The sequence below is a fragment of the Vipera ursinii genome (genome assembly GCF_947247035.1).
Source record: "Vipera ursinii genome assembly, chromosome: 1".
In the NCBI taxonomy this organism is placed as follows: Eukaryota; Metazoa; Chordata; class Lepidosauria; order Squamata; family Viperidae; genus Vipera; species Vipera ursinii.
The window spans coordinates 123963680-123984255 of record NC_139512.1 but is presented as its reverse complement, the minus strand read 5'-3'; the positions used below and the strand labels follow the sequence as shown (position 1 = coordinate 123984255).

Genomic DNA, 20576 nt, shown 5'->3' with positions numbered 1-20576 from the left:
TTCTTCCACATACAGTAATCACCATAGGTGCCAATGCCAGCTCCCAAAATAATTTATTAGAAATGCAACAGTTCCAGAAATGTTGCAGCAATAGGGAATAATAATAATAATAATAGGCTTTCATTTAATTATCTAGGGATAGAGAAATAAATATTTGGCAAAAGAATGAGATAAACACAGTACTTAACTCTGAGGCCAATTAGAATTTTAAAAATAACTCAATTGCTTTTTTGCACTCGTGTCAGAAGCATCGAGGAGCTTCTGCCTTGTAAGGATTGCAGTGTTGGAGGCTCCTATCATGTCCCTAGCAGGAGCTGGAGCGAAGGACAAGAGCTCACCCTGCCCCAGTGCAGCATTCCGGTCTCAAATGCGGGGTTGCTAACCTTCAACCAAGCGTCCTAACCACAAAAAGCACCATACTCCTGACTGGAGCCATGTTGAAATATTTTCAATTTTAAAGTTGCTGAACTCTAAAATATGTGCCTTTCCTTCGTTTTTGCCTGTTTTGGAGAAGCATCCCAGCCAAAATTATTGATGAAAGTCATGGAGGCCATCAACACTGTAACAATATGCCAGTTGTAATGCTGAAAAAGTGGCTAGACACTAATTGCAGACCAAGAAACAGAACTCAGATGGGCGATCATGTTTAATCTTTTTTGGCATCATTATGGTACACTTAAAAGCCCATAGATGGTCCTTGAGGACCACTCGGAGGCTTCAGCTGGTACAGAATGCAGCCGCGCGAGTTGTGATGGGAGTCCCCCAATACTCCCGTGTAACACCTCTTCTCCACAAGCTGCATTGGCTTCCAGTTGCCCTCCGGGTGAGATTCAAGGTGCTGGTGATGACCTATAAAGCCCTAAATGGCTTGGGGCCGGATTATCTGAGGGAACACCTGCTGCCGGCATCAACTCCCCATCGTCCTGTGCGCTCCCACAGGGAGGGCCTTCTTAGGGTACCGCTGGTGAAGGATTGCCGGCGGGTGACTCCCAGAGGGAGGGCCTTCTCTGTGGGTGCGCCTGCCCTTTGGAACCAACTTCCTATGGAACTCAGGACTGCCTCCGACCTCTGCTCATTTCGCCGGGACCTAAAAACTTGGCTCTTTGAGCTGTCTGGCCTAGACTGAGGGGTGTTTAACTGGGTTTTAAAGTTTTAATTTTTAACTTTTGGGCTTTAAATTTAATTAATTGTTTTAAATTTATTTTAACTTTTGTATTGTATGGTTTTAATTGCCCTGTAAACCGCCCTGAGTCCTATGGGAATACAGCGGTATATAAGTCAAATAAAATAGATAGATAGATAGATAGATAGATAGATAGATAGATAGATAGATGATAGATAGATAGATAGATAGATAGGAAATATTCTAATTCTATCTTTGTTAGGAGAAGTATCCACCATAAGATGAAGCACTTTTACTAGCTAAGGCTAATACATCAGCTCTAATGCAATAATGAGACAAGAGATGGCATTATAGGTAAATAAAAGGGGTCATGAGAGAGATACCCAGAATTTTGCCTATTGTAGAGAAAGTGACTGATAGAAATTTTCCCCCTTCCCTCATAAAATCCAGGGTAACTTAATGAAGCTGTATGATGGGACCTAAAGAAATATAAAATGAAGCACTTTGTACTTCAAATAGTACATCAAATTATGGAATTTATTACCACAGGAAACTATCATGCAAATTAAGCTGACAAAGAACAAAGAAAGTGTCTACATATACTACTAATCATGGGTATCATGATTAGTATCATCACTAAAATTAGAATACCTCCAAATATCAGGAAACACGAACAGAAGAGTCCTACTGCGCTACTACATGTACCCTTTTTCTAATCATCTGATTGGTCATCATAGGAAATAGGATGCCATAGTAAGTGTTCTTTGGTCTTAATAATGGTGGTTTGTAAGTGTTTGCAAATGTTTGAATAATATACATGTTTCCACTTGGACAAACAATTGCTACCTACAAAAGCATTCGAAATTCAACAAAGCATCAGATTCAGTTGTTACCAGACATGTAATTGCTGACACTTGACTCCTACTATCTTAAGAAGCCATCCTAAACACGAGACGCAGGCCAGAACATACTGTGAAATGTTCATGATGGCCAAAACGTATGGCTTTTATTGTCCGTATATATAGCCATACTTGGGGAGGGTGGGTGTTGGGTATAATATACATATAACCACAAGCTAAGCTTATTCTCCAAGCTTAGGAATATGTGGGGGATTGACTTCTTAGCGTGACAGATCAGGAACAGCTGGGCTTCTCTCTGACACCCAGGCCCATAAGAATGCAGGAAAGGCTATCTTTCTGTCATTATGCATCCATTAAGCGTTGAGCCTCATCAAATGCTTAACGCTATTAACAGAACAGAAAGGAACAGGAAAGATAAGGCGGTGTATTTAATACCAACACTTCATTTGCCATTTAGAGATATGGCAGATGAACATTTCAGGTCCAGCTCACAATTTGCTTTTTGAGATTTCTCCTGAATTTGAGGCTCGTAATTTCTCTAGGCCTAAAAGACCTTCGGTGGATGCCATAAAACAGATGGGAGATAAATTATAGTGAACAGAAAGAATACACTGTCAGAGAGAACAAACAAGTTATTCTCATCAAAATAAGAATATTCATTAGGCTATTAACCTAACTATCATGAAAGTGCTTTGCAAGATCATTCACAGCATTTTGTTCTTTCTTTTCTCCTCCTTTGCCAAAATAGACACAGTCTGGGGCAGAAGGCTCTGTACTTAATTGCAGTTTCTAGATATGGGAAACTAATTCATTGGGAATTATTCTTAACGTGAATATTTTCCCAGACAGCATTTCCAGAAGTGGGAATTTCTGAAAATACAGCATAACTGTTCTCTGTCAATAGACCAAGAACGACTCCCACTACAACTGAAGAAGTTAAGCAGTTCCAAATGTAGCTATTTGTTGAAGGAATAATGTGGAGGGGGAATCTGCTTATTAAATCAGCAAGTGCAATGAGCAAGGCAAATATTAGCCAACACAGTAAGATTTCTTTCCAAGCACATTCATAGCTTATGTTTGTATATGTATTGAACATTTAAAGCATTCCATATACCTTATATATATTTCTATTCCCTAAAATAACGCTACTATTTTGAATGAATAAATACCCATTTTTATTTTGTTTTAAACAGGAAATGAACATTATTCTTCATAATAAAGATCTGAGAGCTGTTTTACAATGCAAACATTGAAACCCTATTGTTGCTTTGATAGTTCTGGGTTGTTGTGTTTCCTTTTAAATGTTTGCATGAGTGGACAGGAGCATGCTCCTGCCTGAGTTTGTGTTTATTTTCTTATCTTTTAATCTAACCGGGTCAAAAAGAAAGCAGAAGTTATTCTGAAGAAGTGTGCAAAGGACAGATCAAGCGAAGGAGAAAGACTTTGCTTAGCTCCAGTTGTGCTGTTCATCAAACTGCAGAGGTACCTCAGATTACCGGAAAGTCAGCCTCTGCCAAAAAAGTCAACCCATGTTTGGTTTACATGACGTGCTTCAAGGTCAGCCTCTAAGCTAACAGGGAGGTGCCATTTGCAGGATGCAAGGAAGCATGCCCATAGATCTCTGAATGGACATACAAGGTATTTAGAACAAGATTCCCTTCCCATTCAGGAATAAGAAAAAGTCAACAGCGTAATAGCATGAGCGAGACAGCTAATTTTATATCCCTTCCATTTCACAGCAGACCTCGTGCCCACTTGACTGTACAAAAACAGGGTCTTAGCTCAAGGCAAAGCAAAGACAGCTGTCTGTTTGTCTTCCCAGCAACGTAACAAACAATTGGTCCATTCTTCAATAGATGCCTAGATTCCATTTCTATCCTTCCTGGGATTCCGGCTTAAACAGAGAAAGGTCTCTGGCTTCCTAAGATCAACTTTCTTTAGTACTTATATTTCCTGTAGCTACCACAAATGTGGCTTCTCAGACCCAAATATGACACCAAAGCAGTGAACAGGATAATGAACAGTGAACGAGGTAGTCTCAACAAAACTAAAAGCCTTATAGCCAGAGGGTCCCACATGTCTACCCAGAGAGCAGTAGTGATTAGCTAGTAGTAAACAGGAAATCCAAAGCTGCAGTAACAATGGTTGGTCACCACACCATTCTTTCTTCTGTTGGGGCAACCAGCAAGACAATATAAATTTCCAGATGCTCGTGCTATGTTTACTTTTAAAATATCCAATGATCTTCCATAGGAAAATTCTGTTTGTCCCAAGTACATGTAAACAAACCAACTCTGTTTGGTATGATTGGATTTGTATGATTCTGTATGCCTTGCATGATTGTAGTTGCAAAGCCTTTTTTTTAAGAGGTTATTTTTTTGTACTCAATCAATATTGCCCCTTGGGTTTTATTCTTACACAAGGTTAAACTTTGTTTTTCTGGCATCAAACATTTTTCCCAGAGGGGGGGGAAATAGATCTTGTGATATCCTGTAAGATTTCAGCAATTTTACCCTAATCTCAAATGATCCTGAGCAAGAATGCTGAATTCTCACGAGAATCCAACCAAGAACACTGACTTTTAAAGAAACTGCAAAGTTTTTTTCCCCTAAAAGCTCATATAAACTGTCAGCATCATTTGACTTTATATATTAGCTGGTAAACTTGTAAGTTTTTGTTCATTTTATATTTAAGATGTTGTTGTTAGCTGAGAAGTCGTGTCCGACCTATGGCGACCCTATGGACAACGTTCCTCCAGGCATTCCTATCCTCTACCATCTTCTGGAGTCCATTTAAGCTCACACCTACTGCTTCAGTGACTCCATCCAGCCACCTCATTCTCTGTCATCCCTTTCTTCTATTGCCCTCAATCTTTCCCAGCATTAGGCTCTTCTCCAATGAGTCCTTCCTTCTCATTAGGTGGCCAAAGTATTTGAGTTTTAGCTTCAGGATCTGGCCTTCTAAAGAGCAGTCAGGGTTGATCTCCTCTAGGACTGACTGGTTTGATCGCCTTGCAGTCCAAGGGACTCGCAGGAGTCTTCTCCGGCACCACAGTTCAAAGGCCTCAATTCTTTGGCGCTCAGCCTTTTTTATGGTCCAACTTTCACTGCCATACATTGCAACTGGGAAAACCATAGCCTTGACTATACGCACTTTTGTTGACAGGGTGATGTCTCTGCTTTTTAGTGTGCTGTCTAGATTTGCCATGGCTTTCCTCCCAAGGAGCAAGCATCTTAATTTCTTGGCTACAGTCCCCATCTGCAGTGATCTTGGAGCCCAGGAAAATAAAATCTGTCACTACCTCCATTTCTTCCCCCTCTATTTGCTAGGAATTGAGAGGGCTGGATGCCATGATCTTGGTTTTCTTAATGTTAAGTTTCAACCCAAGTTCTGCACTCTCTTTCTTCACCCGCAACAAGAGGCTCTTTAGTTCTTCTTCACTTTCTGCCATTAGAGTGGTATCATCTGCATAGGTTGTTGATATTTCTTCCAGCAATCTTAATTCTAACTTTTGATTCATCTAGCCCTGCCTTTCTCATGATGTGCTCTGCATATAAGTTAAATAGGCAGGGCGACAATATACAGCCTTGCCGGACTCCGTGTCCAGTTCTCACTGTTGCTTCTTGGCCCACATATAGGTTTCTCAAGAGACAAATAAGATGGTCTGGTACACCCATCTCTTTAAGAACTTGCCACAGTTTGTTATGATCCACAGAATCAAAGGCTTTAGCACAGTCAATGAAGCAGAAGTAGATGTTTTTCTGGAACTCTCTAACTTTCTCCATGATCCAGCGTATGTTGGCAATTTGATCTCTAGTTCCTCTGCCTTTTCAAAATCCTGCCTGTACTTCTGGTAGTTCTCGTTCCACATACTGCTGGAGTCTAGCTTGTAGGATTTTAAGCATAACTTTACTAGCATGAGAAATGAATGCAATGGTGCAATAGTTTGAACATTCTTTGGTACTGCCTTTCTTTGGAATTGGAATGTAAACTGATCTTTTCCAATCCTGTGGCCACTGTTGAGTTTTCCAAATTTGCTGGCAAATTGAGTGTAGCACTTTTACTGCATCATCTTTTAAGATTTTGAATAGCTCAGCTGGAATACTGTCACCTCCACTAGCTTTGTTGTTGCTCAGCTTTTCTAAGGCCCACTTCACTTCACATTCTAGGATGTCTGGCTCGAGGTCAGTGACCACCTCATTGTGATTATCAGGGACGTTAAGCTCATTCTTGTATAGTAATTCTGTGTAATTTTGCCACCTCTTCTTAATCTCTTCTGCCTTTGTTAGGTCCCTGCCATTTTGGTCCTTTATCATGCACATTTTTGCATTAAACGTTCCCTTCATCTCTCCAATTTTCTTGAAAAGATCTCTGGTCCTCCCTATTCTATTGTTTTCTTCTGTTTCTTTGCACTGTTCACTTAAGAAGGCATTCTTATCTCTTCTAGCTATTCTCTGGAATTCTTATTCAATTGGGCATATCTTTCTTTTTCTCCCTTGCCTTTCACTTCCCTCCTTTCCTCAGCTATTTGCAAAGCTTCCTCAGACAGCCATTTTGCTTTCTTGCATTTCTTTTTCTTTGGGATGGTTTTGGTTGCTACCTGTTCTACAATTCTGCAAACCTCTGTCCATAGTTCTTTAGGCATTCTGTCTATCAGATCTAATTCCTTAAATCTATTTGTCACCTCTACTGTATATTCAAAAGAGAGGGCCTCCTCAGGGTGCCGTCGGTCAGGGAGTGCCAGCTGGCGGCCCCCAGGGGGAGAGCATTCTCTGTGGGCGTGCCTGCCCTCTGGAATCAGCTCCCTGTTGAGCTCCGGATGGCTCCCGACCTTCGCTCTTTTCGCCGTGACCTGAAAACCTGGTTATTCGAGCTTGCCGACTTGACTGGGGATTGGGATTTAAAATTTTAGAATGATTTACTTGGTTTGGGGCTAAATTTAATTTAATTTATTTTTAACTTTGTATGCCATGTTTTAATTGCCCTGTACACCGCCCTGAGTCCTTTGGGAGAAGGGCAGTATATAAATCTAATAAAATAAATAAATAAATAAATAAATAAATAAATAAATAAATAAATAAATAAATAAATAAATAAATAAATAAATATGATTTAATTCATACCTGAGTGGCCTAGTGCTTTTCCCTACTTTCTTCAATTTAAGCCTAAACTCTGCAATGAGAAGCTCATGGTCTGAGCCACAGTCAGCTCCTGGTCTTGTTTTTACTGACTGTATAGAGCTTCTCCATCTTTGGCTGCAGAGCATATAGTCAATCTGATTTCTGTATTGACCGTCTGGTGATGTCCATGTGTAGAGCCGTCTCTTGGGTTGTTGGAAAAGAGTGTTTGCTATGACCATCGTATTCTCTTGACAAAATTCTATCAACCTGTGCCCTGCTTCATTTTGTACTCCAAGGCCAAACTTGCCTGTTATTCCGCTTATCTTTTGGCTTCCTACTTTAGCATTCCAATCCCACATGATGATAAGGACATCATTTTTTGGTGTTAGTTCTATAAGGTGCTGTAGGGCTTCATAGAACCGGTCAAATTCATCCTCTTCAGCACTGGTGGTTGAGGCATAGACTTGGACTACTTTGATATTGAATGGTTTCCCTTGGATTCGAACTGAGATCATTCTGTCATTTTGAGGATTGTATCCCAGTATTGCTTTTCCTACTCTTTTATTGACTATAAAGGCTACTCCATTTCTTCTGAGGGATTCTTGCCCACAGTAGTTTATCTGATGGTCATCTGAATTAAATTCACCCATTCCTGTCCATTTTAGTTCACTGATACCTAAGATGTCAATGTTCAGTCTTGTCATCTCTTGTTTGACCATGTCCAGCTTGCCTTGATTCATGGATCTTACATTCCTATGGAGAAAAAATCTTTACAGCATCGGACTTTCCTTTCACCACCAGACACATCCACAGCTGAGAGTCCTTTTGTCTTTGGCCCAGTCGCCTCATTCTTTCTGGCACTACTAGTACTAGCCCTCTGCTCTTCCCCAGTAGTACAGTAGTACAATGACCTGAGGGGCTCATCTTCCAGCGTCATATCTTTTTGCCTTTTGGTACTGTCCATAGGGTTTTCATGGCAAAGATACTGGAGTGGGTTGCCATTTCCTTCTCCAGTGGATCACATTTTGTCAGAACTCTCTGCTATGACCTGTCCATCTTGGGTGGCCCTGTACGGCATAGCTCATAGCTTCATTGAATTACGCAAGCCCCTTCGCCACGACAAGGCAGTAATCCATGAAGGGGATTTTTGAGATATTTTTATTTAAATCCACGGAGAGAGATCCATGGGAAGTATTTACAATGCAATGGAAGTCATCGGAATCCATGATGCCAATCCAAGTGCTAACTTATTAATCAAGTAGAAACCAATTATAAAACACGGAATGCCATGATTGGAAGAGAAGAAATTGTGTACTTCTTTACGAAAGCACATGTGACTGTTTAAAACCCTCAAGAATTCTGCTTTCTGAAAACCTTTCAAGTTAGTGTAAAATTATGTTGCGTAAAGGCTGAGGCTGACACTAGCAAGATGGGAATCTGAATCTCAGGCAAGACAGAACAGTTTTGTAAACTCTAAGCAAGCCTCATCCAATCTCAAACTAGAAAGGCTATGATCAACTATCTGTTGATTTGAAAACGCAGAAAAAAATTAAAATTTAAAATGAGGGCCAAAATACTCACACAAACTTTGGATTTCTGTGTTTCAGGTAATCCCCGACTTACAACTTTTCATTTAGTGTCTGTTCAAAATTACATCACTGAAAAGAGTGACATGACGGTTTTTCACACTTATGATGGTTGAAGCATCCCCATGGTCACATGATCAAAATTCAGATGCTTGGCAACTGGTTCATATTTATGACGGTTGCAGTGTCCCAGGGTCATGTGATCACCTTTTGTGACTTTCCGACAAGCAAAGTCAATGGGGAAGTCAGATTCACTTAACAACTGTGTTATTAACTTAACTGCAATGATTCACTTAACAACAGGGGCAAGAAAAATGGAAAAATGTCATCAAATGGAACAAAACTCACTTAACAAATGTTTCACTTAGTAACATAAATTTGGGGCTCAATTGTGATCATAAGTCGAGGACTACCTGTATAAAGGAACAAGAAGCAGACCTGCACATAAGTTATTTTTATCTGGTATTAAATAAAGCTGTGTTATGTCTATGAACTTCTGTAAGCATGTTCCTGATTATGGGGTGAAGAATCTGGACAGTCAAAATTTAGTCTCAGGCCTAGGCGCCTTGCTGACAAGGAGGAAATGTTGTTGTTTTAAACAAAATTTGCATTACAGATATATAAATTTTATGCACAAAAGCTTTTCTAGGAAATCAGTACCAATGCTAAGAGACATTCTGAATTTCCAAAGTGAAATATGTTTCATAATGAATTCCAAAAGCAAAACAAAGGGCCAAAAAAATGTTGCTTTAAGTATATAGTTTGGCACTGCTTGCATCTGTTTTTTCACTGAAATTTAATTAAGATCACAAATGCAATATGGAGACTAAGATAATCTCTTCATTTGGTGCTATGGTCCCTTACAAAAATTACCTCCATTCCCTAAAATTATTCTGTGCAATTTACTGCTTCATCTATTAAAGGTAAGGTAAAGGTAAAGGTTCCCCCGCACATGCATGCTAGTCGTTTCCAACTCTAGGGGCCGTTGCTCATCTCCGTTTCAAAGCCGAAGAGCCAGCACTTGTCCGAGGACGTCTCCGTAGTCATGTGGCCGGCATGACTAGATGCCAAAGGCGCATGGAACGCTGTTACCTTCCCACCGTAGTGGTCCCTATTCTTCTACTTGCATTTTTATGTGCTTTTGAACTGCTAGCATTCATCTATTATGAGTAATTAAAACTGAGTTATATTTCCTTATTTATGGCAATGATAAAAAGTTATGTTTCAAAATTGTTGCCCATGAATCAACCATATAACTGCTTATTCAATTAGATCGAAGCAGTTCTTCAGCTAGCTATTACAGGATGACCACTGTAGTAGGACGCTTACTGGAATTACATTATTTGCCCACTCTGCCATCTCATGCTACTGTATTGTGAATTTTGTCAAGCAACAGAGAAATCAGAAGATTCAGGTAGTTCAAATAACTATAGAGATTTTTTGCAAAGCACTCTCTACAAGAATCTGAACTACTAATAGTCAAGGGAAATTAGCGGGAGTTAAAAATAGAAAGCAATCCAAGGACTTAGATCTCTTGTGGGCACACAGGGATCTGACTGATGATGCGTTTGGCCCCTCCCTCGGGCTCAGCCTGGTCATCTCCTACAAATTTGTGCTTAAACTTATTTTAATGGAAGCACTTAGTCACACGGTACTGAAGAACACTTCTACCTTATGCTTATAATGAGAGGGGGGATTCAAATATGTGAACAACCAGTTTTCTGTGTGGATGCCACTACTGGAAGTCCATTCTGGACCTGGGCAACAAAAAATTAGCTACCGGTTCTGCCGAAGTGGTGTGAATTGGCTCACCACTGCTTATAATCCAAAAAAGTAGCACGATGAACTCCTAAATATGGCTTGATGTTTCAGTATGTTATAAGGGAAACTACTTATTGCATTAATATAACTAAAAACACATGATTCCAAAAATTGCATCACATACTCAGTGAACTGCTTTATATGTTATTTAGAACTAAGCAAGAAGGCGACCTAACTAGAAAGATTTTTTGCTCAAAATTGCCAAACTTATTTTCTGCACACATCCAGAACCAACTAGTGTTTGGGGATATGGCATCTGACCATGGGCTTTGCATTTTGCAGGCCCTGATAGATCATTTACTACTCTTTTTAAAACAATTTAATAGTTACAGTTATGCTTAAAAGTGTGTGATTTTAATTACTTAATTAAGTAATTACTTAATTACTTTTAATTATTCAATATGACCTAAAACATGCTCCACATACATTCTAAAATGAGTTAAATTATATAATAAAGAAGAGAACCCAATTAAACAAAAACATTATAACAAAATAAGACATTACCTTCATTTTTTACGTGCATTTTTTTAAATCCAAGTTTTTTACATGCTCCATGGAATGGAATATAGTCTGTTCCGTGCACATGTTTTGGGAGGGGATTAATTTGTTTGACCTTTTGTCATTTTTCTCTCTCTCATAACAATGCTATTTTATGTTTAGATGATGCATTTTTGCAATTACAGAGCAGAAAATGCTCAATTATATTTTTATGATGACAAATATATTCTAACAAGAAGAACTAGAATAAGAAAGATAATTATTTCTTCTGTTGCAAATTAAGTAAATCATCAAAGACACAAAGGTTAAAGAGGAGGCTATCTGCAATTTTTAAATACTGCATGCTATTCACAGGGAGGGAAGAATAGTTGCAGCAATAAATCAACGTCTCAAAATTTTGCCAAATACTCCTTGAAACTTTTATACCAAAAGGAAGCAGACTGGAGCCTAAGTATTGTATCCCAAATCCATTCCTGACCATCTGGCATTGGTTTGATACCAGTTAAGATCAGGGAAGGAAAGAGACAGATCACAAATTAAAAGAATAAGTGAGCAAATTTTATTCATTTATTTATTTATGAAATTTATATGGCCACCCATCTCATGGAAAGTGACTCTGGGTGGTGTTCAACAATCAGTGAAGGAATCCTTAAAACTCACTTACCAGCTGTTTGTTAAAGTTTTGCACACACTGTTCAAATTGCTCATCTTTTGTTTCATCAGCTTTGCCAAGTTTCTGGAGGACCTATAAAAGCACATAAAAAAGAAGCAAAAGAATGTTTACCACTGCATAACCACACAAAAAACAATATTTTTGTTTATTTTAAACAAAAATAACCTAAAAAGGAGGAATGGGAAGTAGGAAGAAGTGCAGTTTAGGTTAAGTGCAGTTTATTCAACTATCGAGCAGATGCTCCAATTACAGTCAGTGGTGAGGCCAGTTCAAGATTTTGACCAGGCTGGACAGTCATTACAACATGAAAACAAGGGGAAGATGATCCAAAGTCCCAGTTCAGTACAAGATAACATCACAGCTTTTGAGGGAGGTCTCTTCAGTGTGTTTATGAGCTCATCCTTTCAAAATGATTGGTGCAAAACTCAACTGAGAGTTTAGCATTTTTCTTAACCAACTTCATTTTCTGCTAAAGTAAAAAGAAAAGAAAAAAAGCCAGTAAGAGCAATGGGGCAGAACCTACCCATTTTATCCATCTACATTTCATGATAGGAGAAAACACGTGGCCTTTCAGATGTTGTTTTCAAGAGCCAGTCCGCTGACCGATAATGAACATTGCTGGAAATTTTAATTTAGCAACATCTGGAAGGCAATCAGTTTCTCTTCATCTCTGCTGTCTATAACGTAAAGGGAAAACTGTGCGGGCTACAGGTTTTAAATTAAATTTATTTGCTGAAATTTAGTTAGAAAGGCACTGAAAAGTCAAAAGAATAGAAAGCAATGCAATCATGATCCCTCTGCAAAAGTATCAGGGCATCTTTTCCTACAAAATAGTTCTTTTGTGAAATACAGAAGAATTGAGTTCATATGCAGAGCACAGAGTTATCACACTTGGATTTATGTGAATTGAATATATTTCTGTCTGGGACTAGAAATAGCCTCCGGAGACTCCTGTCATAGGGACATGATTCTGTCATCAGGAAGGACCAGAATAACTATGGCAATCAGCCAGGCCTCTCTTAGCATTGAGAGACTCTTTTCAACAATGCAGTTCACACACCATTTGAGGCAAAGTAAAATTTAATCAAGACACTTCATTTATCAGCCATTTCTTATTAGTGCTCTTTGTATGGAGTCAAGTGTGCTGCTGCTGCTGCCATGGCGGGTGGCCTACAAAAGCTAACTCAGGGCTGGCTGCCTGGCTGCCTTGAATGACTGCACAGACACAAACAATAGTAGACATAGTGTCTGTTGTTGACTTTAATTGCCTCCCCCTTCCCCTCCATACACTGAGTGATAGCTTTATACATTATCTTGAATGACTGCTCAGATACAAGCACTAGTTAAATGAACATATAATCTATTTTGTATACAGTATATTCCAAAAACCAATACATGTTAATGAAATAAAGTAATGCATTATTATGCATCAGGTAACGTCAAATAACGGTTGGGTGCAGCCATCACCATTTGTCAAGTTTACATTTAATAATTGTGTGTGAAAGAGAGTGTGTAGGTGTGTGCATATGCAAGAGAGAGAGAGAGAAAGACAGTGAGAAAAAGATTAACAAGCAAAAAGTAAAACAGTCTACAGACAGTGGGTCCATCAAACTATTAGTATGCTACCACAGAAAAAGTATACAAGTGTAAGCAGTGCTTTTTTTGTAAAACAAAAAGGTGCCGGAACTCACACGTCATACAACCCGCCTTGCCTACCCTACAAGGTTCCATCCAAAAAAGGTGCCGGAACTCCGTTCTGAGCGTTCTATGACAAAAAAAGCCCTGAGTGTAAGGTAAAGTAAAGGTTTTCCCAATACAGTGGGGTCTGATTCTAGGGATGGTGCTCATCTTTGTTAGAGATCCAGCATTATCCAAAGACATTTCCGTGGTCCGTGGAATGTCTGTTCTGTGGACATTTTTGGCAAGACTATACGCCAAAGCACTTGGAACATTTCCCACCACAATAGTACCTATTTACTTGTGTTTGCATGCTTTCAAACTGCTAGGTGGGCAGGAGCTGGAGCAAGGACAGAAGCTCACCCCATCACACAATACTGGGGTCTTGAACCTAGGCTGTCAGCTTTCCAGGTGACAAGCTCAGCATCTTTAACCACTGAACTATCACATCCCTAGTATATATGTGTATTCATAAGCAATAAACTAAAGAATGTTTTATTACACATACATTATTGCAAATTAGAGATTATGTTACCAATTTCTTCCACTCTCATGCAGAGAAGAGTAAAGAAGAACTTGTTTCTTTGCTCTTCATTTGGAAATTTCTTTAAAAAAATATGTTTCTCCCAAATATTACTGTAGAATAAGAAGTAAAGCTATGGGGCCTGAGAAACTGCCATGGAGAATAGAAGAGCACTTAGGGAAGTGGTTTAAAAAATAGTGGATACAAAATCGTACTCATTTATCGTAGCACTGATAATTCCCAGAGAAGATGAAATTAGTTTTGCATTGGGTATGAAAGAATAATCCAGTTCCTACAAGCTCTCATTTCTGTTAAGAAATTCCTGCTTCCTACTCTAGTACAGATTGTTGAAAGTAGAGACAATTAGAGACAAATCAAAATTCCTAATCAATTTACCCTACAATTTTGAATTAAATCCTACGCACAAATGTGCAAACAGCTGACTCTGTAATCCTGAAACAGGCATTGCCAAAAGCATGGTTTTCAGAGTTTTATTTTATTCATTTTAGCACAAGAGTACTACTTAATACTGGTATTTAATGACTGAGTGTGTGGATAGTTAAGCACCATCCTCTTCAGAAACCTTTTTCCAAGCCTTGGGATTCAGTTACTGTTCATCAGTTTCATTACTTTGCCAGATTGTGTAATCTCTGTCCTAAACTGTAACTTTAACATTCTTTTCAAAGCAAATGTTTCTCTTACTTGAATTTCTTTCATCTCAATGTTTAACCTCTTTTTAAATCACACTGAATTAAAAAGCATAATAAATGTGGTGCCAGTTTACTTGTTTTGAATGTTATTCTCTTTATTGTTCTCTCCTTGTGTTCTATTCTTTGGCAGGTTGCAGACTATATGTGGCAGATACATGTTGTTATCTTGGTAATGAATTCTGATTGTTTTGCCCCTGCAATCTTCCAGGATTTATTTTTGACTTCACAAATTCACCTGTGAAACCTGAGATGTCCTGATAGTTTCCCATCCCCAAATTAAAGGGGTCTAACGCTGCTTAGCTTTTGCCTTCTTGACATCATGAAAAGTAGACCAGGCATCAACTCCTACTCATAGAAAGAAATTTCAACTGAGCCAATAGACCAAGGGTGTCAAACTCAATTTCATTGAGGGCCACATCAGCATTGTGGTTGCCCTCAAGGGGCCGGGTGGGTGTGGCCATGGTGGGCGTGGCCTACTGGGTGGGCGTGGCTAGAGTGCGTATGGCCTACTGGGTGGGCATGGCCACCTCTACATTGTTCGCATCAAGGGTGCCTATGGGGGCCTGGGCAGGAGTGGGACAGATCTGAGGGTCTCTGGCAGGAGGAGGGTCTCTGGGCCAGGGCCAAGGCAGTGGGGGCCGTTCCCTCACTGTTTCCAGGATGGCTTCGCAGGCCGCATGAAACCACTTCGAGGGCCGGATCTGGCCCCTGGGCCTTGTGTTTGACTTGTCTGCAATAGACTGTGCCAACGCTTGACATCCTTTTAGAAACTTACAAACTTAGCTAGAGTTAGCTAGATATCTACACATTCTTTCTCATAAGGTAAATAAAATGAAACTACCACTTGATTTCATTACAACAATTAATTAAGTAGAGCAAATTCTGATAGAAAAAGGTTCTTAGAAGGTCATGTTTATGTATTATATCCGCAGAGAAAAATAGACACAACCCGTATTGACATGTTTGTTTCTATGCTGTCTTTTTTTCCACACTCAGTGGATTAATATATGTAAATATTCAACAAGGATCTTTTGAATAATCTGTTTTAATATTCAAATTTCAAGAAATGCAAATTAATACCCAGTTGCACTTTTTCCCATCAGAACACAGAGATGTGAAATATTATTAAAAATATTTTTACTGAGGATTTAGTGTTAGTAGTTGTATGGTTCTGGGCATCCTAGATATTATCCTCATCCTGATGATTCTTTTAACAAAGTATGTATTAACTTTGTTAACTGACTGTTTTTCAAACTAGGTTCATTTAACCCAAGCAAATATTGTGACTATGTTGTAATATCTGAAAGCTTTTCCCTATACAAATGCAAGATACTAGTTTAAGCACTGATTATTATAAACATCAGTTGGTCTCACAAACCACACAATAACATTACACAGCTGCAGCATCAGAGCTTTGAAAGCACATACTACCCGGAATTAATTTACAGTTAAGAATGCCAAATTGTGGTAAAATGGCTGTACTTTTGAAAATCAACTATAATTATTAGGGATGTATAATACCTTCACTACAATTCAGAAAAGGTTTTTCAAAGCCCATTGCAGCACAAATATATCATCTATCTGTAACTGTCCACCTGGAGCTGTTGCATCATTTCCTGAGATTGCATAGTTACCGGTACTCTCTTCAGCTGCCATGTGATTCTCAAAAAAAGAGCCAGTTGCTTTAAAAAGCTACAGAACATTGCTTTCCATGCAAAATTGCAATTGCCATTGGGAAAAGTTCTCTTTGACAGCAATAGAAGCTTTCTTCCTATTACCAAATAACAGCCTAGAAGGAGCAAATTTCTGAAAAGATTAACGTCCCCTTCCATGCTTACTATGATCTTAATAATTAACTGTATTCCCCCTTTCCTCACTGCACCAAGTGGATATTTTTATTTTGAAAAAAATCCACTAAATCCATTAAACACTAGACCAAGTAAAACAAGTTCAATGTGTTTTACTTGGTCTAAAGCAGAGGTCCCCAACCTTTTGGGCACTAGGGACCAGTTCCATTGAGAGAAGTTTTTCCGTGGACTGGAGGGTGTGTGGTTTTGTGTGCTGGCTGCATCCCACAGATGGGGCTTTGCTTGTTTGTGAGGACTGGTTGCTGGCATGCTGTGGCCCAGTACTGGTCCACGGACCGGGGGTTGCGGGCCTGTGGTCTAGAGTTAATCATATATATGTGACATGTCTTTATAGAAAATAACCACATATTAGCTTATCCTATAAACTCAAGGAAATCAGGTTAAATATTTAAGTTATACAAATACAATTTCAACAGTTTTGAGAGACCCAGATTTAAATCATTCTTCCACAGCATTGCACTGGGAGACTTTGAGGAAGTTTTCCTTAATCTCTGTTTCAGTCAAATATATCTCTCAGGATATTTCAAAAGAGATGGGGAAAGAGACTGAGGTTAATAGTTAAATCAAAAATTATGTAAACTAGCCTGAGGTACTCTACTTGGAGAAACAATGAGAAGACAAAAATATAGCACACAAAATAGATAAATGTTTATATTTATCTGCAAATTTGAGCTAGTATTTATTTTATATCAGGTTTTGCAATGCTATTTTATCTGAATCCTAAGAGGAAACTGTATGATTTACATGATATAGATCAGACTATATATTGACAGTATTAGATCTGTCTGCCCATAAGATATATATAATTCATATGTATTGAAAAGATTCCTGTCAAGTAGTAGATATTTAGAATATTCCATGAACCTGCTAAAAAAGTAGATGGCAAAAGAAAATCTGCTTTTCAGTCTCTGATAACATCAAACACCTTGCACATTATACACTCCTATTCATGCTATATACCCCTACCCCTATTCACTATAATTAGCACTAAGAAAAGTCCAGTGATCACCATGTGTATATTTTTAACGTGAAAATTCCGTGGAGGATTTTCTTCTAAAATTTAAAATCTCTAGAGCCTAATTCTGAAAAGGCATAAAACACAGCAGTTGCACAATTTATAAAGGCAAAGCCTTACAGTGCCAAGAAGACTGAAACAGAAAACATATGGATGCATCGAAGCAAACAGGAAGATGCTGCTAGCTCTTAACAACAGGCAGCTCCCAGCCTTTGGGAACTGGAATGGGACTCAACCCAGAGCAGAACTGAATAGTTCAGCCAACCATCTCTCTCACACATGTGCATTTAAATCAAAAACTGGACTCAGACGGGGACTCAGCATGAGAGTTTTAGCTGACACAACAGATGGGAACAGAAATATGCAGTAATATGCTCATTTCCTATTAGTTATTAGTGAACTCACAGGATAACACCCATTCCCTGAAGGAGTAAAATGGTGTCAAATATTAATATTCCTCAGCAACTTGGGTTTGCCCTCTCCCACCTCCCAGCGTAACTCCATCATGCATACTCTATGAGATCAGACAAAAAAGTTCAAAGACTTTACTTGGATTGGAATGTCAGATTGATGACAGGTATTATGAAGCACATCTGCCTATGCAGATTGTGTTGAAAAAGAACTTACGCAATCAACATAACTCTCAGTTATTGGCTTGAGGGGGGGAAAGATAAAGGAATTTGCTGCCTGAAAGAAGGAAAAAGAGAAGGTCACACCCTGTCAGTCCTCTCAGACTCTAGGACATAGTGCTAATCTCCATTTCTTGGCTGAGGGATCCAGCGTTGTCCGAAGATAATTTCCATGGTCATGTGGCCAGCATGGCTATATGCCAAAGGCGCACAGAATGCTGTTACCTTCCCACCAGAGTGGCACCTATTTATCTACTTGCATTTGCATGCTTTTGAACTGCTAGGTGGGTAGGAGCTGAGGCAAGTAACGGGAGCTTATCCTATCACGTGGCATTCAGGTTTCAAATCCAAACTGTCATCTCTGCAGCTGACAAACTCAGCATCTTTAACCACCAAGACATTGTGCCCCATTACATATATGCAGTAGAGCAGGGCTTTTCACCTTTTTCACCCATTGTACCACTTTTAGGATACGGCAACATCCAAGTACCACCAGTTGCCTAGCAAGGTGCCAAAAACTTGATGACAAAAAAAAAGAAAAAAAGTGATGAAGTACAGGTAGTCCTCAACTTACAACAGTTCGCTTAGTGACTGTTCAAAGTTACAATGGCGCTGAAAAAAGTGCCCCCCCAAGCCACAGCCGAGCAATACACCTCCCTGCCCACCCGGCGGTGCTCTTCCTCCTGTCCGAGGTTTTCATTGTTGTGAGCATTTCTGTTGAGGATTGGCAGTGGGGTGAGGTGGGGGGTGTTTGGTTTTTATTTCCCCGCCCCCTCTGCTGGGTGGTTGCAGCAGGTTTTGGTCACTTCACATGACCCTGGGACAGTGTGACCGTCATAAATATGAATCAGTTGCCAAGCATCTGAATGTAAATCACAAGACCCTGGAGATGCTGCATCATTCCAGGTGATCGGTGCTTCTTCTGGGCTCAGCAGAAGTGCCAGGATCAGCGCCGAGCTCCAGAAAGGTGCCTGGCGCTGATCCTGGCGCTTCCGCTGAGCCCTGACAGCTCTGCAGCTCCAACCATCTCTCACTCAGGCTTCTGCAGTGCTGCCATCGGTTCAGCTCTCTCCCCTCTCCCACTACCACTTTTCTAGGATGGCCGCGTACCACCTGCCAGGTGCCAATGTACCACAAGTGGTACCGTACCACTGGTTGAAAAGCCCTGCAGTAGAGGGATAAAGCTTTGATGTGGTTTCATGTAATCTATTAAAGCTCTTCTTGTACTACCTTTATTTTCCCACAGATCTATTGGAGCTCAGCAGTTTTAATTACAGCAATAACACACAGGCTGCAAACACAAAATCAGGCCAAAGCCCTCTTAGTATTATTTGGATTTTTTTGTTTTGTTGTTGATGTTTGTTTTGTTTTGCACAGCAGTTAACCACCTCCATTTATGGTGATTGCAAGCTGGACAATTCCCTAAATATTCTTTTCCTTCAAGTAAAATGTAGTGAAATCCTCTGAGCCCGGGCATGAAAATGGATGTTTGAAGAAGACTGCGGAACCAAAAGATATGTTCTGTTTGTGTCTCAGTTTCTGCCCAAATCAAAAGAAATTATAAAGATTAAAGGCATCAAAGAGGACTATTTGAATGCAATCAGTGATTTTAAAAAAGGACAAAATACACAAATATCCAAGTTCCAAGATTCCGTAGTGTAAGTGAACAAGTCTTTGTGAAAATCTTGCTTTCTTGGATACCGTTAGGGGATACTGTTAGGGATACAATTAAAGTGACACGTGTAATGTATCTGAATAATAAAGTTTTAAATAATTTTACAGCTATGACTAAAATAGAATTTCAATTCTCCAATATGCCAGATTATTTTTTGCTAGTGTATTATTTTGGGTGACACTTCCCCAGAGCCAGACTTTTCCATCCAGAACACTGGTCTTTCTAAGATAATTATCCATGACACTTGAAATTCACCATTACAATCTCTGAACTAGACTCAGGGAACAAAATCAATAGACTTTAAATTGATGTGCCTTACTGACATTCAACCAGATTAAAACAAGTAATTTATTTAACAAAGGGAAAAGGCAACATTTTCTCCTAAATCATTAACACTGGTTCTTGCCCATTAAACAGGAGTATATGGTTATGTCGTTTCATGGGACTAGAAGTCCTAAGTGTGCTTTGGGACTGGGAGTAACAGTCACTGGACTCAGTGGGACTTAAAGATAGAGTTAGTAATATGTAAGTAATGTGTACAATTAGGCTTGCCAAGTCCGGCTCAATCAAGTTGTTGAGCTTCCAACAAATGATTTTTCTTTCTTTTGCTTTGCTTTGCTTCTCCCTATCCAACTACCACTTGTTGGCTTCTCTATTTTATTTATTCCTTTCTTTTCTCTGTCTTGCCCAGTGCAGTTACTTTTGATTCCCCTAACACAGGGGTGTCAAACTCAATTTCATTGAGGGCTGCATCAGCATTGCGGTTGCCCTCAGGGGGCCGGGTGGGTGTGGCCAGGG

The 20576-nt window shown here is 39.4% G+C and overlaps 1 protein-coding gene across 7 annotated transcripts in view; it reads right to left on the bottom strand.

Annotated features, from left to right (window-relative positions):
- The window catches only part of BIN1 (bridging integrator 1), a 132126-nt gene that overhangs the window by 61958 nt on the left and 49592 nt on the right, over window positions 1–20576 (bottom strand). For all 7 annotated transcript variants that reach the window (XM_083349860.1, XM_083349859.1, XM_083349861.1 and 4 more), the window contains exon 2: window positions 11673–11753. In XM_083349860.1, coding sequence (XP_083205986.1) covers window positions 11673–11753 — 81 coding nt within the window. The remainder of the gene's footprint in view (window positions 1–11672; window positions 11754–20576) is intronic.